Source organism: Arvicola amphibius, chromosome 12 (genome assembly GCF_903992535.2).
Source record: "Arvicola amphibius chromosome 12, mArvAmp1.2, whole genome shotgun sequence".
NCBI classification, from domain to species: domain Eukaryota; kingdom Metazoa; phylum Chordata; class Mammalia; order Rodentia; family Cricetidae; genus Arvicola; species Arvicola amphibius.
Genome location: NC_052058.2, coordinates 71566261 through 71592261, shown reverse-complemented (window position 1 = coordinate 71592261; position 26001 = coordinate 71566261). Strand labels below are relative to the sequence as shown.

Below are 26001 nucleotides of genomic sequence, written 5' to 3'. Positions count from 1 at the left end.
AATGGAAGATAAAGTAAACTACAAGTTACCTATAAAATAAAACAAACAGGAAAAGGCACAGTCTGATCAGACCCATCTGCCTCTCTCTGAGCTAACTGCACATTCTACTAAGGGATGAGGGTCCAAGATAAAAGTCCAAACCACACCCTCCATAAGCATGAGTTGGTTGTCCCCATTCAGGCACAATTCTGGGTCCTGGACAAGCCAAGTAAACTACAGTAGATCCTATTAGTCTATTGCCAAACAAGCAAGTGCACTGACGAGCCAGTGCAGCGAGGATCGCTATGGCAGAAGTACCAGAAGACAGCGTGGAGAGGAGTGAGCATCTATGGGGGCCATGACCAGGGGAACCATTTCTGAGAAGACATCCTTGACCTGAAACAACACTAACAACACAGAACCACCTAACCAAAGTAGTTTAGAACTTGTAAACCATTCATTCATTTCTCAAATTGTCTATTCAATAGTTTCAGAACACCCATCCTGAAGAACTGACAATATAGAAGTCAAAACTAAGGCCAAAGAGGGCCCAGTAAATAACCAAAAGCACTGACAGCATTTGAAATGAATAGCTTAAAAAGCAGCTACTACAATGCACAGAAATGATCCATGAATACCTTCTAGCTCGATTAAAACACACCAAATCAGTTGATAATAATTAAACATAACATTAAAAGCTTTAAAGATAACATTTGCTTAAATGCAATCATTTTTTTCTAACACAATTAAAGCACAAGAATTCATAAAGAATTTTCTTTGGTTTTGCAAACCCAATGTTTTCTCTTTTAATTTTGGCCACGATGTTCATGTCAAGAAACTACTTATTTTTTCCCTCTTCTTTCTTAAGCCCCAAATTGTCTTCAAGGAGATGCTCAAGATATGGATGAGCTCCTAACCAGCAAAAGACTGAACACCACTGTCCTGGCTCCAGAAAAACTGACATTAAGTGAGTCTTTACTGTGCTACTACCAGTCTAAGTTTGTGAAATATGAATAGCTGTTCTATATACAAATTAAGACTTCCATGATCAAGCAATCTTAAGAAAGTCAGGATTCAGCATCTGCAGTAACTGCCAAGTAGACAACATGTTCCCATTCAACTTACCACGCCTGGGAGTAACAGCAGTTTGTGGGAAAGGCCACTTAATTCCCATAATAAGGCTTACCAATAGCTACCATTTATTTCTACTTTATAGCAAAATATAGATTATGCCAACTAATTATTCAAGATATCCAGCTAATAAAAGGCCTGGATGGATTTCAGATGTCAATCTCCTTTGGAAATACATAGTTGAGCTCTCAGACTAACAAACTCAATAGGCTATCCCAGTCTGTTATGAGGGAGAGGTGTCAGATTCTGAAGGCATCTCTGTACTTTTAGGAAAAATTTGTCACGTGACAACCACTAACATGTAGAAGCGTTGTCTCAGGCTACAACGGGGCAAACATCCTCCCATGATTGAAAGCACACAAACTGTCTAAGCCTGTGAGTGAGTTCATCTGTATCTCTGGCAAGCATACAAATAACATGGTATTGTGAGCCTGCAACGGCTCCTTAAACCTGTGGTTCTCAACCTTCCTAATGCTGCAACCCTTCATACAGTTTTCATGTTGTGGTGGCCCCCAGCCATAAAATTATTTTCATTGCTACTTCATCACCATAATTTTGCTACTGTTATAAATCATAATGTAAATATATCTGATAGGCGACCCTTGTGAAAGGGTCCTGTGACCCACAAAGGGCTTGCGACCCACAAGTTGAGAACCATGGACTTAAAGAGTTCAGCTGTATCTGATGAATCCATCACATAGATTCAATTTACAACAGACAAATATTTGGGTATCTGTGCCCTGAACTCTGGCCTGAATGAACTCATGTCAACTTCTCATTCCGGATAGCGTGTCACAATAAACAGTATAAACACAAAGTAAACAGGAAAGAAATCATGTGACAACGGATAGCTCATCCAGAATGTGTTTCGCCAGACGTGTAACCATTTTACAGTGACCTACTAAGGGAGGTTTTATTATTTCATAATTTATCTTGCTTCAGCTATCTGAAAGCTAAAGTCATAGGTACAAAATACTTTACCTTTTCTCATTTTTGACTTAGAAATTATTTTAAGGCACTCAAATTTTAATGAGTATGAGCAGAATTGCCATAGAATAAAATATAAGCTTCTCCCAACATTAACATCTAGACTGGACAAAAGTTTTTACTTTTTCTTCTTTTGCATGGAGGAGATGTACAATTAGAAGCAATATAATCATAATTATTATCTTAATTGTAGCATTCCAAATATACAATACATAAGATTTTGGGGGGTTTTGTTTTACTGTTTATTACAATTATTTACTTCTTTGTGTGTTGGAGAGGAGGTCATGCATGTGCCATGGCCCACATATGAAAGCCAAGAACAACATTGAGGGAGCTCCTTCTCTCTATCATGTGGGTCTTGGAAATTTAATTTAGGTTGTCAGACAAGACCGTAAATGCCTTTAGGTACTGAGCCATCTCATTTGTTCATAAATAGGAATTTTAGGTCTCTGGAAAATAAATTATCAGAGTTTGTGATAAACCAGCCCTCATCTGGTAAAGCACTAATAAACTCAATTAATTCAGTTTAATATGCAATAAGGTTTAGCAATAGTAGTATCAAAACAATAAATGTGAACGAATTTGTTATTGAACTGATTAGAATTTTCCCTACATATTTCAATCGAATAAACATAAAATACATAAAAATCAATGTTAGTGTAATGTTTACTGAGATTTAAGAATAAATATTTTTCCAAAAGTCATTAATACAAAATGACTTTAGGTTAGAACATGTCAGGAACATCTCAAAAATGCGGGCTAGAGAAAATGCTCAGTGGTTAAGAGCACTTATTGTTTTTGCAAAGAACCCAAGTATTGTTCCCAGCACCCATATCAGACAATTCACAACTGGATCTCCAGCTTCAGGGAGCTGATACTTTTCTCACCTCCTTGGGCACATATACAGACACACATATTTACACATAGAGAAATAATAAAAATTTAAGATCTCTAAAAACAAATCTCAAAGACATTTAGTGAAAACTTCCATCCTTACGTCAGCAAAGCAATGACTAATGGAACCACGGGGGGACGCTGTGTAAAGGGGAAGACTCGGAAGCCAGACTCAGAGACCTGTGGCTCAAGCCCAGATTTGCCGAGCAGTTTGGGGCAGAGATAATGCAATTATTTTCTTTGATATTCCTTGTCACTGAAGCTTCCTTATAGATCTAAAAAGCTATAATGTGCTTAGGCCCAATCGGCAGTCCTCATAAGGCACAAGTTTGTAAAGAACCAGCTGCCACAGGGAGGCCAGGAACTACAACTATGTGCCACAAACCAAGAAAAAGAATGTCATCAACTGAAAGCTTTAATGTTAGCCTTCTCAATCCAGGGAAACTACTTTCTCACAGAAATTTATTACAGCTAATATGAATGGACTAATTGGAATTATATAATAATGTACAATAACAATAACTGGAATTACAAATGTATAACTATAAGTAACTCATATCTTAGAGTTTAAGGTGACACACATAATACAAAATGCAGTGTTTGCTCCCCTTAAAGTCAGACAACAAATAGAAAACAACAACAAAATCTGAAGTCTATCGTAATTTCAAAACCATTTGCTATGTATGAGGAACAAAAGGGCAGTAGGAAGAACGCTTTGGGAGGTTGTGATGTTTCAAATATCTACTTTAAAGTTTAATAGCATCTTGGCAATGACCTAAGACAGAAATGACTAAGAAATGATATTTGGACAACTAAGTAAAAGTGATGGTGTGATTTAGAAAAAATGTAAGATCACCACAAAAAAAAAAAAAAGGTATATTACATTTTATTCCTCACCAAAGCAAAAGTAACGCTTACTTTCTAAGTCACTGGGATCTGATGAATAAAGGTTACTATTTTTTGAATATTTGATTAATGACAAGTCTGAAAGTGACTAGATTCTTACCAGGCAACTTCACAAAGTTTCCTAATATTCCTGAAAACCGGAGTGACACTTTCCCTGTCAGGATGGTCACTGCAGACTGGTCCACGCCAACTCCTGTGCTGCATTCTCCCCTCCACCACAAGAGGGCGCCAGGCCTAGTGCCCTTTCACCACATGCTCAACTCAAAGCTCCACCTGGCCTATTCCAAAGAGGTCCGCCCACGGGAAAGGAAGGAGGAAATGAGACATAGCTGTTGTCTCTTTCCACAGCCAGGCACGGTTGTGGAGGCGTTTGGGGAATTATTCTGGTGTTTTTGGAGTCAATCCTGGAAGCCTTGGCCTGGCTTCTCTAATCATTGGACCGCTCTCTAAGCACCTCCTTACCTGCTTTTTACACTCATTGTAATTATCACTGTAGAGGTTTCCTGTTGTCTGTAAGTGAACCCTGACCATTAATAGAAAAGAAAGCCTTTTGGGATTTCAAAGAATATTTTCTATACTAACATGACTAGGCCATTTCCTAGCCATTGCATTTTTTTCTTCAAAAATAAAACAACAACAACAAAAATGAATGAATGTCCCTCACAGGTCAAGGTTCTTAAAATTAGTCTAAATAAATGTTAATGGGAATTAAAATGCTTCTCCCTAAGAAAGAGTAAAGACGACCTGAATTAGTTCCTGAGGCTTCCGCTTTGGTGCGTACCTGCTACAGCCGCATCGAGTTCATCGTCATCGAAAGACTCCTGAGGGCTGAGGTCTCTCAGAGGAGACAGGGGATAGGACGTGTTGAGATTCAAACCCAGCATGAAGTTGTGCACCTTCCCTGCGCGGCCTTCTCGGGTGTTGAATAAAGCTGAGTCACTCACCAAGGCCATCAGCATTCGATGCACCCAACTTGCTTGATTGTCATTTTGGTACTCTCTTTCAGCATCTTCGTTCTCGGTGCCTGGGGTGAAGGAACACAGCGCGGGTCAAAGAAGCACACGCATGCCAAAATTAGGCTGCTTGGTTGTTGCTGCTGTTGTTGTCAACTTCATTGGTTAATCACCAAAATTAAAACTGAAGTTCTGGGGCTTTGACTCAATATGTTTATTTGCATAAAACAAGTGCCAAGTTACTTCTGTATCCAAGTGTTCATAGCTTTACCTTTTACCTACACACAGTGTCAGGCTATTCTTCACTGATGTCTCTTGGTCTATTTAGATATTTCATATGCACTCTTAATATTCTCCTCTCTCCCTCTCCCTAGCTCTCCTCCATCTACCACACACACACACACACACACACACACACACACACACACACACACCCTGTATTAGTTAATGCTACCGTCTATGTTGTCTAACTTTTCATAAGTGTCCATATCCTGCTTCATAAATATCCACGATTACAGAAAGTTAGAAGGGACCACAGACAGACCCACCACATGACTCCTGATAACTAAACACGCTCATGCACTGATCACATAACTGTTATTTCATCCTCGCTTATAAAGTCTGGGCATTTAAAGCCCTGTAATTGAAACAAATGATATAAAGTGTTTTCAAAGTCACAGTGATCCAAAGAAGCAATCACAAATGACTTTCCCTCTGAGCCCCATGCCTATGATAACTCCTGGGGAATGCTCATTATCTGTGTCCCATCCTCCCTCCACTTTGTGCTAACTATGAGCCCCTTCCCATCCTTCATTCCTTCATTAGGAAACCTCATAAAACTGTTCATGGATTAATGCAATTTGGATCTCAGGTGATGTTCTCTGAGAAGTGCCTGGCCTTATATTCTAGCCTTAAGAAACCCGTACAGGGGCCACCTGCAGTGTAACCTAGCAGCACAACCCACTCACATCAAAATGAAAGAACCCCTGCTTAACCCTCTTCTGTTCCAACTTCCAAAATCCTGGAAATAAACATGCAGAGTTATATAAGACTCTGTGTGTTGAGGGGCTTATTTGCTTGTTTTTAATTCTTAAAAGTTTTATTGTTATGGTATTTTGCCTGCACAAATGTCTATGCATAGTGTAAATGTATTGCTTGAGAAGGCCAAAAGAGGGCGTCAGATCCCTTGGAACTGGAGTTACACATGGCTGTTAGCTGCCAGGTGAGCCCCACTGCTTTTAACTGATGAGCCAACTCTCTAGCCCCTGTGTGTATTTTGAGAGATGAGTATCTACATTCATTCAGTTTCTATAATTTCTTTATAAATATATGCAAAACATAAAGCCACGAACAGACAGAAGTAACTTAAGTAGTTTTTATAGAAGGAAAGAATTATGAAAAGGATGCAGACACCATGCTTCCAACAATGCGCTAGTCCAGAAAAGGCAAAACTACGGAGAGAGCAAAGTAAGTCGTTTTCCTCTAATGAGAGGATGGTTAGGTAGAGGAGAGAAGATTTGGACAGTTGTGAAATGTTGCCATGTGACACTACAGTGCTAAATTCTTCTCACAATAGCCCCCCCAGAGAGCGCAGTCCCAGAGTGAACTGTCCTGTAAACAGAGACCACGACATGGCAGTAGAAAGTCATCAGCTGTAGCAGAGGCACTAGGCAAATGGGACGATTCATAGTGGGGGACACTGTCTGGGGACAGAATGGGATGGGAGATTCTACCAAAATGACTTCTCTGTTCCAACTTTCATGGAACCTGAAATGGCTCTCAAAGCATTTCTTTAAAAAGCACAGTGAGAACTAAGAAATACTCACCATGTCAACCTCGAAGTTAAAACAAAACCAGCAAATTCAACAACAGCTCCTGAGCTTCTCAGCCTCAAAAGCCAGCTAGTGCTGAGCGGTGACTAAATTCTCTGGCCACCTATAGCAATTTCCTCCATCAGTAACACACAGCTATGTTCCCCTCATAGTCTCACTGAACAGTCCTCAAAGTACTAGGCATATGGTATGTGTGCCCCGCGTGCTTGTCGGTTTCCTTCACTAAAAACAAATCCAGTGGACTATACCTCTAAGCTGTAGGCGAGGCCACCACAATTCAATGTTTCCTTCACAAGAAAAGAAATTCTAAATGCAAGTCTGAACGTCTAACAAAATGTAAAAACTTGAACTTTTAAATGAAGACATTTCTTGCAGGGGGGGGTCTTTCCAGGACTCCAGCTGATAACCAGGGCTGCCAGGCAAGGAGCCATCTAGGGCTGAAACCTAGCTGGACTTGGCTCTCCTGAAAGCTTGGGCGGCATGGATGGAGGGATTGTTTAGTGCTCAGAAGCCACAGCGCACTGCTGTCCATGCCGTGGCCGTGTGCAGCTACATCCTGTGGGGAGGCAACTGCTCCCTGCCTTGCATAAACTCATCCTATGAAGAAATAACAGCAGGCCGGAAATGAAACAAGATTCTCTCTTTTTAGTGATAATTGGAACGGGCAGAAAACAAGCCTCCCCTACATGCACACCACACCTGGAAGAATTCACTGATGGCTTTGGACAAAACAGTTTTCTGCTTTCTAAAGTCTAGACAGATACAGTCCAATGGTAAAAGACTCTTCCAGTTCTAGATGCTTAGCTGTTTTTCCATTTGTTTTGTTCTTGTTTATTTTTGAACTCTTTTTGTACATTTTTATGAACCGTTTTCTTGGAATATTGCTGCTAACATATACAATCTCTACATTTTTCTAGGCTAACAAACCCCACACTGCAACAAGTATCTCTGGACCTCACCTTCGCCGTCATCCTCATCCAAAATGCACCACCAACTCCTCTGACCCACACCAAACTGAGATCTAGCTGCACTGTCCCACTGCCAAAGGAATCTGTTATGTTGGCATTCTTGATAATGTGAACACACTCCACCACTTCATTCTTCCTTAGAGGTGACTTACTAATCACACAAGACTAAGGAATGTGCTGACAGTCAAACCTTTTAGAAGGCCTAATGACAATATTTAAACGATGTTTTCATTCATTTTAAAGCTAACTAAAAGTATTCTCCAACCCCATTTCCCACACTAAGTGGTCCATCTCGCTAATCCGGCTAGAACAGAATTCACTACTGCCACCACCTCAGACAGGTGTTGAACTGCAAACATATTTGAGGCTTTAAAAGAAAGGAAAAGATGCGGTTCCACTGCTTCTTGGGATCTATGCAATAGTCCTGTCTCTCACTGGACGCCTCCATCCCAACACTTCAGGACATCACGTGTCATCAGCACGAATAGAGGGGTTAGACGCACCTTTCCCCTCCTCTGCTCACAATTCACAGGGAAGCTCTCACTTTCTTACCTTTAGGGCCTTGGGCCTCATCATCACTGTCCGAGCTGTCGTTGCTCACGATGTGCTTTGCCGTGATATTTTCTGTGGGAAGGAGACAAAACCATTGAGGCATCTCAGGAATCAAAATTCACAACTGAATGTAGGATGAGGATGAGGAAGGGTGGTACACGCCTTCAATTCCAGCAGTCGGGAGGCAGAAGCAGGCAACAGGGAACTTTACATCAATATTATAAATGGAGATTCATCAGATTCACCTGTTCTTAAAAAACTTACCGCTGGGTAACAAAATATCCCAGCAAACAAATTTAGTTAGTGTAAGTTCATCCATTCCTAGTTTTAAGGAAAGGGTTTTTTTTATGACTTTATCTTCACTTTAATAATAACAACTGCTTGGTTATGTCTTGAAATAGTGTTTATGAAAGTGAATAAAGGAAAAAACCCAAATTTACAAATGATATACAATACAGTCTCCAGAATATGAAAAAAGCACACTCACTTTAATTAACCTCTGATTTTTGCCAACACTGAAAAACATCTGTTGATTTTTCAGTATGTCGAGAACTGTGTGTTTCCCTTCAAAGCAAACTAAGGCCAGGGTGAGAACCAAGGGGCACCATTCATCCTAATAAAAAGATGGCAGTAAAATCTAGTATCATCATTAGCCATCTTTTTCCGGGAGAAACATGCCTAATTTGTGGACCCTGAAAATTATTTTTGTGATCATCATTTACAGAAAAATCAGATGTCTTGCTGATTCATATGAACTATCCCCAGAGTGACTTTTTCCTTCCTCTTTGGTTGCAAATAGAAAAGACGAATTTTCTTTATCAACTTCAAGGCACTAGTTACACATTTAGAAATCTTACTCGCAGAACTGTTTGGGAAGCTGTGAGCTCAGAAAAGCAGAGGTGTGACGTGCAGCATCCTGTATTTCTTTTTCTATGTCTGTGACACTCCCTAGAGCCCAGGGGCCTGGATGGCTACACAATAGAAAGGTTAGTGAATTCCTGAGAGCTTAAACTTACTTTTTACTGGCATAGTGATAAATACAAAATTCAACAAAAGAAAGTACTTAAAAGCTAAAGTGATTGTTCTGTCCATATTATAGCCATAACAGCACTAATTCTACTGCATGGTAGAGGGGGACAGCAAGATCTATTCCAGATGTCGTCCTTCGGGTGGCTTTGTTACTGCCTGTATGTTCTTTTCCTTAGGCATTTCCTTTTCATCAGCCCCTGTTGTTTTGGTTTTGCTCTACTTTGGCTACATTTGGTATGTTCATTTAAGAAAATCTTTGAGAGGACATTTTCAGGGCATGAATGGTTGACTTTCAACTCTTATCTTGTATCTTTATACAGCTCTTTTTAGAGGCAAAATTGCGCACATGGAAACCTCCTTGAGAAAGCAAATGATTTAACTTAAAGTTATTTAACTGAGGTCCAGTTTACCTTAAAGTCTTTGCTAAGGTAAGAGAGGGGGAAAAAACCCTCTGGCTGTACCTTAATAGGGGGACCTCAGATACCCAAAGGCAGAAGAGGTCCCTAAAAGTCCTGAGGCCTCTCAGTCACCTCTTCGGTTTCATTTTTGGAAACTCTTACATAATCTGAGGTAGCATGCCCCCTGCTGACCAGTGGAGCCCAAACACACCCTATCCTTTGCCCTGGGCCTGACACAGAGCAGCCAGCAGCTGACCGCTGGCCTCAAGGGGACTTCTCCATGGAGACTTCTCAGCACTGTGTGCTGTAAGCTTCTTCCTTTGGCTTGGCCCGCAGCCACTGTCTCGCCCACCTTCTGATGTGTAAATTCAACCCTAGTCTCTTCCTGCCTTAGGAGAAGAACAAATAATTAACTTGAGTTATCAGGATTATTCAGAGGAGAAGGAACACAGGAAGCAGACCACCCAGCGTAGGCTTCCTCTCTGCTTTCCTTTCTCTTTTAAAAAGTTCTTCACGTAATTCAGAAAGGACGGAGTGACTCAGAAAAGACTGAGTGACTTCCACAAAACTACCGGCTGAAAACAGGACATCCATCTGGGATGCTACTATTCACATTAACCAAGCAGGATTACCTCATCCTTTACTTTTGACAGGGCTAATTCAGATTCTTCTATGAGGTCCAGATTAGGTTCAATCTTACAACCTTCCATCCTGTCTGGGTAACCTCTATTTGTTGCTGTTGCTGTTACAGTGTTGAGGATCAAACCCAGGACTCTGGACACAATAGACAAGCATTCCACCACTGAGCTACTGCCCAGCCCTTCATCTCATACACTTTGATTCTGGTTTAACCATGGAGAGATTGTGAGTTTGCACTGAAGACCACCTCAGGCTCCAGATGGTACCCACTTTACCTGCTCCCTACCCGAGTGATGACAGCAAGTACCACAAGCAACAAGTGGCCTTTCAGTTTGTTTGTAATGTCATTTAGAAATAAGTGGCTCTAATGAAATAATAAAATTACTTTCCAATACTTTCTTAAGAATGTTCCAAAAGAATAAATGACAGTCCTAAAGAGAAGATGAAGGAGCCATCAACTTCTGGAATCAAGTCCCCTTAGCAGGAGAAATAGTACTCAGAATGGCATGTGTTGCATTGCAGATCATGGTTCAGTTACATTCTCTTATGCATATAAAACTTCATTGTGTCAGTTGCCATTGTTCATGATATCTGAAGGCCACATATTAGAGAAAATAACATGGTATGCTTTTAACATAAATATATTACTAAAATGAATTGAGCACTTAAAACATTCATTGTTTTATTCTGTGTTCCCAGACAGACCTGTGATATTACATGGGCAGAAAAATAATAGTAGATAATTGGCTGGTTAGAACCCCAAATTCATTCATTCATTATTTTTTGTTTGTATTATTTCTGAGACGGGACTTCATATATCCCAAGGAATTCTCTAACCATGTGGTATAGCTAGGAATGATCTTGAACTTCTCATCCTTCTGTCACCATCTCCTGAGTACTAGGGTTACAAATTTGGGTCACCATGCCTGATTTATGTTCCTAGAAATCAAATCCAGGACTCTGTGGGCTAACAAACACTCTACCAACAGAATTACATCCTTGGATCCAAAAATTCTAACTCAGCTTCCTATGGCTTCTTCCCACTATCCATAAAAACATAGTACTTGCTAGATGCAGATCACAAGACTTTGGGCAAGTCATGAATATATGCTCTACTTTTTATAAAAGTCAAATTTATTCATTCAGAAAACTATATTCCTACATATCCCTATAGGTGTCTAATGAAAACTATACACAACTAGTCCTCAATAGAGTTTGTCTACTTTTTTAATATTTACAAAATTTGTTCGTAAATTTTTATAGGAGGAATTAGATTTAATGAAAACCATTAGTTTTAGCTTGCAAGACATGACTTAATTTATCTGCTTTTTAGAAATACTGTGAATTAGTGTCATAGGATAGACTAGCAAAATTCTAGTAAGTTAGCACTTCATCGATATATGACAGGGATGGATTCACCCCTAAAAAAATCAGTATTCGTGTGTTAATAAACCTTAAAAGGCTACCTTTATTGTCTTAAAGAGGAGTATTCCCTAACAAAAACAGTGTTTAGAAATATAACAAGGAAAAGAACAGGAGATGTTCAGGCACAAACTATTCTTAGAACAGTGAGGGATCTTTGTAAATTTCACAACTGCTATGTCATAATAGGACGTAAATCATTTGGACAGGATTTTTAGGAAACACTTAGATTGTTTCAACAAACACAGCTACTGATAAATTAAAACCCTTAAGAAGAGCTAATGTTCTCCACATACAGATGTGTTGTTTATCAATGAAGTTGATTTTCAGTGTAGCTTTTCATAAATGCAAGATGTTTACAATACCTAATTCCTCCTCCATTGTAGAACCTTTATTTTGAGAACCAGAAACTCCCAAAACTCTGTTGAACAATATGGAAAAGGCACTGCCCCAGACACCTAAAAGAAAGGAGAAATATAGAATAACTTAAAATGCATCCATGTTTAAAATGAGAGAGAGAGAAGAGACAGAGAGAGAACGACCTTTTGATCACTCACCCATTAAGAAATGCAAAGGGTTCTCTTCATATTTTTTCACAACCGTTCCCATAAAGAACTTGCTTCCAAATAGGTCAGGAGCCATAAAGGTACCATATTTTGCCATGCCAATCTCATATGGACTAAATTCAACCCAATCTAAAAGTATTTTAGAAAAAAAGACATTTCATTAATAGGAAAATGATACTGAGACACACATAATTAATAATGACTCAAACAGCACCATGATTAACTTCACTCATTATGATGGTTAATTAAAATACTGATTAATGCCTAATACATGATACCATGTAGTGGGTGAGGAAAATAAAAGATGAAGACAATATAAAAATTTCCCTTCTCATTGGCACAAAACGAATACCTTTGTTATTTAAAAACTCAGACATCTTTTGCATAGTCCACCTTAAGATTGTAAAACTGAAAGAAAAAACTCAGACATAAACTCTATTAAGGAAACCAAAGAAATTCAATTCTTTATGATGAATCACACCCTTGACAAAATGGGGAAGAAGTATTTTCTGTGCCTTTACTTAACTTCTTTTATAATCGCTTATTCTAAAGTCCCAACCATAATACAAAAGACATTATTCTGATTTCTTAGTAATACACCAAGATCGGAACTGTCAGGTACAGTGCACAACAGTAGCCAGAGAGTCTGGGATCAAACCCTATGAAGTAGCTCACAAACTGTGCTCATAACCTGAATACACCACCTATCTTCGCAGGTCCAAGTCCCTACTCATAACAGCATGAATTAAACCAGTAGGTGGTTTGTAAGATTAAGGCCCCAGTGAACTAAGAAATGGAGGAAGTACAGGGGAAGCCACGACACAGTTCACTTAATAGCAGCCACTGAAAATGCTTGTGGTCTGTCCATGGCATCACTGAATCTAATACTGATCTGCATTTTAGTAACTCCAAATGTCTGGGTCTGACTTTTGCTGTGCTGGTCACTACTCCTTTGGCTTCCTTTCTTAGAATTACTGCCCACAGCAGGATTCTTACTTTAACTCTCTTTAATGATTACCTCCCTTGACATAACAGCCCACATTTGAAAAGCCAAGTGCTAGAGGGTTTATCATTAGACATTGTCTTCATCACCACAGGCATCACCCCCATACTCCACAGGGACCCTCTCCCTGGATCTCCACAGGGACTTCCGAAAATATCTCAACCCTCCCCTTTTCTCTCTGCATTCCCACATCGCCCACAACCCCACTCCCACCTACTGGGGTCAAAATAAACTTGGGAAAACAGAAATGACAGAACACCAAGGCCAATTGAAAGCCTCCTCTTGCCTTCTCACCCTGTGACTGAAAGGCAGGTACACTCCATCTGCACACTTTGACCAATCCCGCGTCAAATTTTCTATTATTGCATATTGTAACCTAACCACACAAGCCTTCCTGCTGTTCCTCAGAAGTCAAGGCCTTTTCCACGGGATTCTTTCCCTGCTGCTCTTCTCTGCAATTACATGGCTTCTCTTTACATTTAGTATGAGATCTTGACTAAAGATTCTCTATAAAGACCCACATCATGTACTCCCTTCTCAACTCCAAATGGTCTGCGATCACTATTCAGCTCAGTTTACTTTTCTGAAATGATACATCCCACATATATTATTCAACAGCCACAGGACAAATAAGTCCACAATCCACTCGCTTTTCTGTGATTGTTCTGTGGTAAACTTTGATTTGAACTCAATGTGGAACAAGGGGCACTCTTACTACATCCATTATCCCCGTCAACTGAGAGTGTGGACACCTCCTATTGGAGAAATACAAGGCTGTTTGACCATTAGAGTCCACGGGGATACCGAACTACATCGATTACGAACACAGTTTTGACTTTCAACTCTAAAACGTTTGAATGTCCAAGAAGTGTGTTGTCATCCTTTTAGAAAAAGGATCATGCTCTGTTTGCTCAAGGGAGAAGAAAACTCGCCTTCCAGAGAGGAAGCTGTAAAATCATAATTGTGATGAGATAGCGTGCCTCATTTAAATCCAGGCTGAATGGCGCATCTGAAGGGGCCTGTTTTAGATTGAAGGATGTGGCATTGGAAGACATGATTTGCAGTGAAGCAGAGGCTACTCAAGAAACTCCTGGGCCAGTGTTTTCATTTCTAGCACTGTCTTGGGAACTAACATGAATCTCCTCCCCCTTTCATTTTGATTGATCCCCACTTAATTGCTGCTGTGGGCTGACCACACTGTGATGACAGACATTTTCAAACGCTCAGATCTGCCCTGCGCTCCTCGCCGAAGGCCTCCTCCTGTTACTCAGTTCCAACCCTCCAGCAGTTGACTCATACATTTCAATTTCAGCCTCTCTCCTGTATCCTCACTTGCTCATTTCCACTTCCTGTTCAGCACTTCACTCGGATGCTCCACCATCACCTCCCACGACCCTTGGCTGAAGACACAACCTCCCCACCTTCCCTCCTCTCCAACTTGACTATTTTGGGAAACTACACTAGCCCAGATAAATGTTCTATTGACTGACTGGTGCATTGATTGCTTAGACCTCTGTTTACTACATAAGATCTGTCATCAGATGTACTGGCACTGAGCATCTATCTGCTTGCCTCTTTCTTGAAGAGTATCTCCCTGGTCTCAGGATCTCTTCACAGTGATTCAAGTTGAACTTGGAAATTAAAGTTCCTGCTCCTAACACCTTTCCCTTCTTGGCTGCCTGAATTAAGTTACCAAAGGACTTCAAAAAAACATTTTTAAAAGATTTATTATTTTATGTGTATGCATGTTCTACCTACATGTATGTATTGTATCACATGTATACCAGGTGCCCACAGAGGTAAGAAGAAAAGACAGGATCCTCTGAAACAGGAAATAAGGATGGTTGTAAGTAGTCATGTGGATAGTGGAATCCCAACCCAGGTCTTCTACAAGAGCACCAAGAGTTCTTTAACTGCTGAGCCATCTCTCTAGCCCCTAACCAATGGACTTTTTTGAAAAAATACTAACCCAGTAATTTAAATGCCCAGCCCCAGCCCCAAAGCAATAACCATTTCTCATTATCATAAAACTATGGCAGCTGGAGATACAATTGTTTCTAACTCTGCACTGAAGTCTTTCTCATGGTCACAGTCTATACAGCATATGCATAAATCCTGGAATCCTCAGTGGGGAGTGCAGAAATGTTAGTGACTCCCCAGAACAGACTTTAGGCTCTTTTCAAAACATGACATGCTGTTCCTATTCAAAGATGCCTTTTACCCCCAAGTTCAACTTGAATCCTATTTCAATCACCCCTGTAAAATATTTTTATGACTATAGTAAAGCTATACAACATTATCTTATATCATATCTACATACTTCAGACAGAAATTATATTTTAGATGTACATTATTAATTCGTCCAGGTTTCAGTTTTATGTCTTCAATGAGACTATACTTTCGGAGAGGAAAGGCAATGAGTTTCATAACTATGGTTTCTGTTTTAAAGGTTACCATATACAAGGCATGGTGATATGCATCGGTAATCCCAACAACTTGGGAATCTATGGAAACATGATATGCATCTCAAAACTTTGTCTCAAAATTGATTAACTTATTATCTTTATGCCTAGTCTATGGCCATAAGTCATACTCAGTAAAAGTAAGTTATTCACCTTTGGAAAGCCTTAAACGTGGCTTTAAATCTTCACAGCAATGTAACAGAGTGGAGGAGTCAGACTATTTAATGGTTTAAACACTAATGTTCATTTGTTGAAAACCTTCCAAAGAAAAAACCGTCTAAAGTTGTTCCAAGAGTCTGGAAGAAAAACATTCTCTGGTATTTATGAAGCATAATTGTTGACAAAACTCCTATTAGCTGATTGGGTTCTTCGGCAGTCTAGAAAATAATTCACTGATTGTTTCAGTCTTTCTGTTCTGTTAAAAAGGTATTCTCTCGCAATAAAGACATGTTTTCTTTCTTTCTTCTTTCTATGTTTTTCTTTTCTAATCACTCAAGTAAAACTACTTGAACACTCATGATATGCAACTCAAAATGTCTTATCTGGGCGGGTACCAGATTCCCAGAGCTAATGGAAGACACAACTTGACCCTCCTTATCATAGAGGCTTAATAGTGAAAGTCAATAGTGTGTAGCATCTCATAGAGACAAATTTTCAGGCCAGATCCATTCAAATCCAAGATCTACAACTGAAGAGGAACCTGGGCCATTAGCCTCTAGAAAAACTACTTACTCATATTTTAGTTAATTTTTTCCTTGTCTATGGTGGTCAACTAAAAGCTCAGAGAGAGTAGTTGCCAATGTGAAAAATGTTATAGTAATTGTGACAATAATAAAATATCTATATTTCTACAACTGTTAGGTTTATGTATAAATCAGGAATTGTCATTATAACCTCCTCCACCTAGTAAAGGTAATAAATAATAATATTTAAAATAGCGAGCGAGGAAAGTAAATACCAAAGAGATTAAATGACCTGCTTGAGAAATTTCAACATAAAAGTCAAGGTTTACAAATTAAACTCTCATACCCTTCTGACCTTATCTCAGTGCTTGTGGGGTAAAAAATAATTTTCCCAGCACTGATGTCTGGTGAGAATATTAGTGCTAAGGTCTCAGTCAGTCCCCAAAATTTCAAGTTTCCTCAAAAGAATAACTAGAGGAAGGGACAACTTCATCACAGCACTGATTTCTCATGTATAACAAAGTCTTAACTCTTCAGTATAAACCACACCCTGGTCAAAGCTATGGTCCTTGTTGCTGGTGGGCATACATGCACACTCTAATGCAGGCCTCTCTCCCACTCTTGAGGGCCCGGTAATTAAATTTACCCATATAGACAAAATCCTATTCATCTTTAAGCTCTTAAAGAGTGGTTTTTCTTATGCCATCTTTCACAGAACACTCTAATTTCTTAAAATGTAAAGAAATTTAATTGCAGTTTGGCACTGACACATTTTCTATATTTTATCACATGCACTTGTCAAAACATTATTAAGAGATGAAGGGATGCAGGCTACAAGAAGTCAATGAAAATTCACCCAAAGATAACTGTATTTTTTTTCCATTCCCTTAATGCTTACTGTAAACTTCACATACAAAGGACAAGCTCTTACAGGCAGGAACGAAATGCTGTACCAAGAGAGAGGGGTAGCTCTGAGAGCCGACAAATCTGTGTCCAATAAGATCAGTAATCAGATAAACCAATATGCTGTTATTAGAAGAAAAAGGCTTTTCAAAGTCAGTTCTCAGTTCTGCTGTAGATGGTTACTCATGCTGACTATACAAATCACACCGTGTTTCTGAGATTTTACTCGCTCTTCTGTGATTCAAAGTTAAAAATACTTACCTCCCTAGGATCCACTAAAAGTAGATTAAAATAATATATGTGAATAGCACTTTCTGGAAGCCATAAGCACAATAAACCTTTTAATCCATATCACTAATAAATATTGGTATATTAGTGAACAAATCACTTTTTAATAAACTATTAAGGATTATTGCATGAGAGTATTTAGTCACGGCAAAAAGAGAGTTATATTACAAAAGGATGAGGGATTTACATCTACTGATCCATGTTGGATTTTTAAGAGCTCGATGTGAATGAAGTTATTGAGTTGTGTGTCCCTAAAAACAGTCAACGACATCCCTGCATTGACTATGACGGTGGCTGGATTCTATAGAAACACAATGTACTTTTACAGCACCTGAGAACTGAAGCCACAGAAGAAACACGTGGAACTTCATTTATTAGAAATAAGGCATTCTGTCTTTCAGCCACACGCATAAACATGGCTGTAACCCAGCAGGCATTCCATTCTCAGCAGTCAGTAGAAAACGGACTGTTCAGCAACTGACTACGTTCAGAGTTTACTCTCCATTTCACTGAGCTAAATGAACAGGCATCACATTCAGTCTTGTGGAATACCCCTCCCAATCCGAAAAGTCATCTAGCTTATCATTTTCCACATTTTCAAACTGTCTTGTTACAGAACATGTATCATACTTAGCAACTGAAATTGCTTATGAGTTTTTTTACATAAAGAATATCATTAGAAATCTCCTTCTCAAGGGATTTTTCTGATAAACGGGACAACATACCAGCAAACATCAGCTCTGACACATCAGGTTTGACATGGAGACAGGTGAAGAGAGGCAAGGGGCACCGAGCTTCGTTGACCTTTTCCTTCAAACTACTCAAGGTAGTGCTCATTCTCTGTCCATACACACAAAATAGAGCAAAATGACTTTAAATACATAGACATGCATATAGATAAAAACTATTTGAAATACTATGTTCAAGCAAACTGTTTGAATTTTTATAATAAAATTTAGTCCTATTGTTTCTACAAATTTCTGGACTCAAATAGACACCAAAAATAAAGCTCTGTGGAAAATGTCATCTTTATTCTAAAACAAACGAATCGCTGGGAATTGTATCAACATTTCTAGTGGAGGGACATTTGGCAGTCGTAGTGCTGGGAACTAATTCTCGGCTGGAGTCCCTGGCACACGATGTCCTTTCTCTCCTGCTTTATCTTCAGATGAAATGTCACCCTGTGGTGATACATCAAGGATATTTGTTTTCTGTGGCACATTTCCTTTCTGACTCTTACCATACAAAGGTTATGATTAGTCTTCTGTTATTTTTATTATTACTATATTATTATTATTATTATTATTATTATTATTATTGGTGTTTTGAGACAGGGTCTCTTTTTGTAGCTGTGGCTGTCCTGGAACTGATTCTGTAGACGAAGCCAGCCTTGCACTCGCAGAAATTCACCTGGCTCTGCATCCCAAGTGCTGGTGTATAAGGTGTGTGCTCCCATAACCCAACATTTATTTATTATTTTGAAATATGCAATATGAATATCTGTTCATGTGTGGACATGCACATGTGAGCACAGGTGCTCATAGAGGCCAGTGGTGTTGAATCCTCCTGAAGCTGGAATTACGGGCAGCTGTGAGCTGCCAGACAGTGATGATGGGAACTTAACTCAGGTCCTCTGCAAGAGTAGTAAATGCTCTTATCTGCTGAGGAGAGAAAAATCTCCTCTTTTTCTATTTTTAACAGTATTTGCATTCACCATTTCACCTAAAGAGATTACCATTCATGGAGGGGATTGACAGTGAAAATTTGACTTTTCAAAAGAAAAATATAAAAGTTCTTTCACCCATGTCAAGTTAACAATAGTTTAAATTAGTTGATGAGTACTAGTTTGAAGCAAAGAATCCTAACATCTGGTGCATGTGTTTAACACATATGCTGCTGAAGAAATAAATTGAGTGGCATAGACTGTACAAAACATCTTGTGCCTTCCCCACTGTCAGACATCATAATTAATTTACATTGCCTACCACGGTTAGAAGGATTATAATTTGACTAAGACTTACATTTTGAATTAGTGTTTCTCCTATCAACATCCCAAAGATGTCAGTAAAGGTGACAGGTTGGCCAGAGCTTTTTTTCTTCCATAAAGACTCAACATATTTTTTAACTTTTTGTGGTGTGAGAAGTAAGAGGGGGTTGTAGCTAACGTTCTTCATTAGCTCCTCATTAATCTGCTCTGGGCCTTTTTCTGGAAAATCAGGGTGTGAGTACAAGGTTGACATGTACCTGTAAAAAAGTCAAAATGTCATTAGTAATGATAAAGAGCATTCCATCGACATCTCCAAAGAAAGGAGCCGCCCTGGCACTCTCCAGCACAAGATAAAGAACGGTGGTTAGATTTGGCTAACTTCGCTGTCTGTTTGGAGGCATTGATTTATTTAAGAAGCAAATATGTCAATCAGAAATTGCCTGGTCTATGATGGCAGGAAATTAGGGGAGAATAGATCTACAAGAGGGGAGGAGAGTTCTCCCAGTTCTCGGGGAAGCATGAGAAGTTCTACTGTCCACTGGCCTGCCAGGAGTGATTGTTCTTATCATACTCACTGGACACGGATGACTATGCTTCGGAGTCATGTGTAAACTGACTTTTCTGGATGCAAAAGCAGTCAGGAAATGGATAATCTCACTTTCCATGATGCCGATCTACATGGAGAAATTGTGTTGTCCACTATTATGGGTGCATGGAATTCATGACAATTGTTTTCCTTTCTTTCTCCACTCTTTCCTTACCTTTTTCTCTTTTTGTCTCTTTTTAAAATTGTACATTTCCAACTAGTTAAAATTCAAAACTTTGCCCAAGGTAGAACTCTGCATTCTTAAGGATATGAACTGAAGTCAAACACCCTAGAGAAGAATAAGGCCTCCTGGCTGATGAAGTCTGTTGGCCACTAGATATGTGGCCACTTTGAGTGATACCAAAATCACCATGAGCCTGGAATTTATTATCCAGATAAGAAACTTTATGTTCCTAGTCTCCTTGCTATGAACCAAAATCTCTAGTGCTGTAGAGCTCCTACAGTAAGATCCTTTTCTTATTTGTCTCCATTAATAAATTCTGACCTGCTTCAAGAAAAATAAACTTTTATTATTACCATTTTCAGTCTTGGTAGATAACCTGATATATGCAACAGTTTACTGCATGGACAGAACAAAACACAATGAAAGATACTCTACTTAAACCCAAACAACTCCATGAAATAGCCATGTTTTCATCTATACACATGCCATAATGGCTTATCTTCTCTTTAGGAAAGGAAGTATAACTCTTACTGAGACCTGCTTTGTTTTAGGTTAGGCACGATTCTGGTTAGATATTACTAGATCCTGTCTTAAAGATTCACAATGACTTACAAATATCCTGTTTTGCTTTGTTTTTAAAGAAAGATTTGGCAAAGTAAATAATAGGCCCATATAATCAAGTAATAAAAATTAGAATTTAAAACATGCCCTATCTTCTAGAAAGCTCTATTTATTTTTTTCACTGATTTGTTTTTATTTGGTTGGTTTGTCTTCTTTTCTCAGGGTCCCTCTATTATGTAGTTTTTGCTGCCTTGGAACTCTCTATCTAGAATAAATTGGTCTCATACTAACAGATATGTACCTACTTCTGCTTCCCCAGTACTGTGATTAAAGACATACATCACCATACCTAGATTGGTTTGGTTTATGACCTATGTATGATCTCACTATGTAGCTTATTCTAGCCTTGAACTGTTAAAGCTTCTGCCAAAGCTTTGAATGTGTAGGCTCTAATTTTTAAACTATTTTTTACAAGATTTCAAGGCTTACGAAACAAATTATTTTCACTACATAATAAATCAAAATGTACTTTAGGATTCAGAGTTTCTTAAGGACAAGATAATAGGTTGAAAAAAATAAGCTAATGAATGAGAATGAAAGATCACAAACAGAACGTATGCTTAACAACCAAAAAGAAAAGCTACTTAAATGTTTTGATCATAACAACTAAATCAATAACTGTCCCCTAACACCTGGTACATTTAAGTCATTAAAAGCTTACCAGAAGCCGGGCGGTGGTGGTGCACGCCTTTAATCCCAGCACTCAGGAGGCAGAGGCAGGCGGATCTCTGTGAGTTCGAGACCAGCCTGGTCTACAAGAGCTAGCTCCAGGAAAGGAGCTAAAGCTGCAGAGAAACCCTGTCTCGAAAAAACCAAAACAAAAGCTTACCAGAACTCTGGTTAGTACAACCATCAAAAAACAAACTGTAAAAGCACATCATAGAGTACTTGAAAGATACAGTCTCCATCTACTTGGATAATTATCTAAAAGTCCACATCATGATTCATGAGCATCAACAAAGACCCAATACTCTAGACCCTGCTAAGCTGTAGTAGATGCATATGTTGCTACAGTCGTTTATATTTAAGGACATCAGAATATGTGAAAATAAAGAGACTCTCATGTGCTCTGAAAATATCCAGAATATACTTCATTCTTTCTGAGAGCTTTACAAGGGAATTCTTTGCTTTATTACCAAGAATAGTTGAGGATTTAGCTCTGTGGCAGAATACTTGGATACCATGTATGAGGTCCTGAGTTTAAACCACAACAGAAAACCAAACCAAACAAAAAAGTCCATGCAAATCACTAAGGATAATTCTACTTCTGCCTCTACAATGTATTAAAATACATTTTATTTAACTTCATATAGATTGCATGTTTTTGAATTCTGGAATGCTTAGTTTTAAAGTTCATGAAGGCTATACATTATAGCATCCATTTTCATACCTCTATCCTACACTTCTCCTTCCTTTCATTCCTGTATTTAGTGTATCCAATTTAGTCTATTTCATTATAAGAAACATGAAGTCTTTTTCTGAATGAGACAGGATGAACTTGAGCAAGGAAAGTAAAACTTCACATCAGAGAGCACTGAGTCACAGAATGATTTTTTTCAGGCCAAGTGAAAGGGGTTTGATGCGGTCATTCTGCCACTGAAAGCTGTCATTCCTTCTGTGTGCAGACAGATATAATTATCCAAATTCTATTTATATTTCAGTACAACTTCATCTATATTTAGCTGAATTTGGAATGAATCTATATGAACTATAAGAAGCACTCTTCCCAAAGGCTTGAGACACTAGCAAGATCTAAAGACTCATCTCCTCCCTTGTATTTCTCCCAGCATTCCCCTATCACTACTGCCAGAGTAAACTCTTCCTTAGTTGTTAGAGGTTGCTTAAAATCTCAGACAGTGTCCAGGCCAGAAATAGAACTTTTCAAAGGAACACAGTGCATACAGATGTGAGCCTACCACTCTTTGGATCACAAAGAGAATGGTTACCTTCTATCCTCTGTTTCTATCCCCCAACAGGTGAAGAAAACTCGTTCAACCTCACTCTATCTCCACTTTGCATTTTTCTCAGGAAGCACTTGACTTGGGAATTTAATCTCCAGTTTACAAAAGCAAAACACAAAAACCCAGAACAGTTTATTGGCACTGAGTTCATGTTCTCGGCTGGTCAACCCTTATGAACACATACTCCCTAGAATTCACAAAGGTGAGTTAGACAGCCTTGGATTTGAATTTTGGCTCTAGTGCTGCTTAAACATAGAATAATAGGCAACTAGTTTTTCTGTGTAGCTCTTTTAAGATTAAATGGCTTTCTTTGTCTCCTTGGATTGACCCAGAAGAAAATGTAACTGGTTTTCTGCATATAAGACCACCTGAAGCTCACATTTATAACACCAAGTGATAATCCCACAGATAAGTCTTTGTTTTCATCCCAATTATGCCAATCAAGTTTCTAAAACAGAGTGCCTCGGGTAGAACTTCTATAAATCAACGAATGAAATAGTCTTATATTTACTTATGTAAGAATCACTAAGTAGTTAAATATAATTTTCAGCATATTAATAATATAAGATACCTCATTATTTCTACACACATGCATTTAAATGTTTAAATATAATTTTTTTTGGTATTTTGAGACAGGGTTTCTCTGTAGTTTTGGTGCCTGTCCTGGAACTAGCTCTTGTAGACCAGGCTGGCCTCGAACTCACAAAGATCCACCTGCTTCTGCCTCATGAGTGATGGGATTAAAGGTGTGTGACACCACCACCCAGCTTTAAATGTAATATTTTTAATGTTATACTACTCCAGAGGGGAAAAATGCTAAATTCAATCCTATCTTCAAATCCTATAGCCCACAGTGTAGATTTCAAAGTATTGGTGCCCAGCCCCTCGGATGTACTGAGTTAGAACACTTACGTGTATACGTTAAGACTTTTTATACTTGAGAATGTACCAAAGTAGTTCTTCTCAATGAAGATTCTGGATAACTTGAGAAGACCCTCCACATTGTTCTAGGAATCCTCCACGTTAGTGAACATTTTCATTCTCAAAGTTTATACTAGCCAATTTAACAGAAGAGGCATGTCTACTCTCTGTAGACATGGAGATATTTTGATTTTCCTCTAGAGGGTGATTAAAATTATATATTATATAGCCCCTTCCAGTGCTACAAGATAATAGTTTTTCTGAGGAAGAGAGCTTTACTAAAAGCCTAGGCAAGAGAACACAGACTTACCATCACGACTTTCCTAGCTTACTCATGCCAAGTCTCCTGAATTTAGATTTAATGAGTCACAGGAATCATCCAAAAATAATTTCAGAAATAATTACTTGAAGGTAGCTACAGTTACAAGAGAGGCTTTGTCCAACCTGAAATTTGATTTTGTGATCACAGAGAACTGTCTGGGAGGTCCAGGGCTACTCCACATATATTTGTACTATCTCATTTATGCCAAATTATGGTCATGTCTCCATAGAATATGAAACATTACAAAATACTGAAGTGTAATTTGTTTTTCCAAGTCTTCCTGATTTCCTTCCTCTGAACTTTTTACTTTCTTACCTATCTTTCTCAAACAAGAATTATTAACATGAATCACCCCAACCTTGCTTGTATCTCAGGAAATCTCTCCTCTTCTCAGTGCAATTTTCCCTATGTGTGCATTCTGCCTTGCAATCTGTGCCTATGTCTTTCTTATCTATCATCTATGACATTTTACTTTCTTGTCTTTCAACTCCCTCTAGGTGCTGCTCCCTTCCCCTCAGACATCTATGTAAATATATCCAGGTCTCTTAAACTACAAAAACAAAATAAGTAAACCCCACAATCTCCTCAAACCCTGACTTTATTTTTTACCCTTTCTGATCAGTTTTTATTTTTCAGGTTTCACATTGCCATATATGAACTTCTGCTTTTGGTTCATATAATTTTATGACTAAAATAACTTTTATTAACTTAATTGGGGGATTCCTAATTAAAACCACAAACATTTTCCAAACTCAGGCTAGGTTATTTCTCCAAGCTCTGATCATTGCTGACCTCTGAGACCCATCTTTTCCTTGACTCTACTCTCTCGGGCTTTCTTGCTAATTCTATTAGTTGTCTTCCTCCTCTTTTATCTGTCACATTTTGGTGTTCTCAGAATTTTATACATTAAACTATTGGTTACCATAGCTCAGGTATCCAAGTGAAAGATCTGTGGAATCACTAAAGCTTACTATACAGATTTAATTTGGCAAAAAGAAGGTTGTGGAGAAGACCTGGCATCAAGGAGAAGAGCAGTTTAAGTAGCAAATGGTGACCCAGAGGAGAGGACAATCGGAGAGAATTAATTACTCCCTTAAAGAAGGGCAGTACGTGTGATTATCACAACCCTGAGCTCCTAACTTCACCAGAGGAAATCAAGGGAAATATGTACCAACAAGTGGAAATGGCCTGTGAGTGAACATTTATTAGAAAGATTTAAAGATAGAGGGTAACTCATGGAAATGAAATAGAAATAGTAAAGCTAATATTTAAAGAAAAAAAGGCAGAGCAGACATCATGCCTATTCCAAAGTGTGCACAAACTTAAAACTCTCGTACATTTCACAGGACTTATTCTTGGGTTCCTGAGAAAAGCATGGAAGAAGATATTATCCAAATCTAGGACGAGCGAAACGACCACAGGTCTAATCCATGTCACAAATACATAACTCTACCCCAGTGCTCAAAGATTAAACATCATTTATTGGATACATTTAAGAAAATAGACCTCTAGCTGTACTCAGTAAAGGGCAACAAGAATCAAATAAATATTGAGTGAAGAAAATAAAATCAAGCAGAAGCAAATAATAAAATTATTTCTTAAGAGTTTGGACAAAAGGGTCCAAGTGTTTCACCTCATTACTCATTAAACAGGCAGGTGCGTGCTCCTTCCTCCAGGGAAAGAAGGATGACGGTCACACCCTTCCCTCAGAAGACATCAATCATGTTGAGGGCATAATGATGGTGACAAACGTGGCCCTGGGTTAGTGGTTATTTAATTGCAGGATCTGGCTCAACATATTTAGGAAAAATATTTTTTAAGCAA

At 38.7% G+C, this 26001-nt stretch overlaps 1 protein-coding gene across 1 annotated transcript in view; it reads right to left on the bottom strand.

Moving 5' to 3' along the window:
• Pla2g4a (phospholipase A2 group IVA) overlaps positions 1–26001 on the bottom strand; it is a 147046-nt gene that overhangs the window by 20693 nt on the left and 100352 nt on the right. The window contains exons 9-14 of the mRNA XM_038349437.1: positions 19617–19839; positions 18321–18435; positions 12248–12385; positions 12056–12148; positions 8203–8274; positions 4679–4921 (exon numbers count right to left, since the gene is read on the bottom strand). Coding sequence (XP_038205365.1) covers positions 4679–4921; positions 8203–8274; positions 12056–12148; positions 12248–12385; positions 18321–18435; positions 19617–19839 — 884 coding nt within the window. The remainder of the gene's footprint in view (positions 1–4678; positions 4922–8202; positions 8275–12055; positions 12149–12247; positions 12386–18320; positions 18436–19616; positions 19840–26001) is intronic.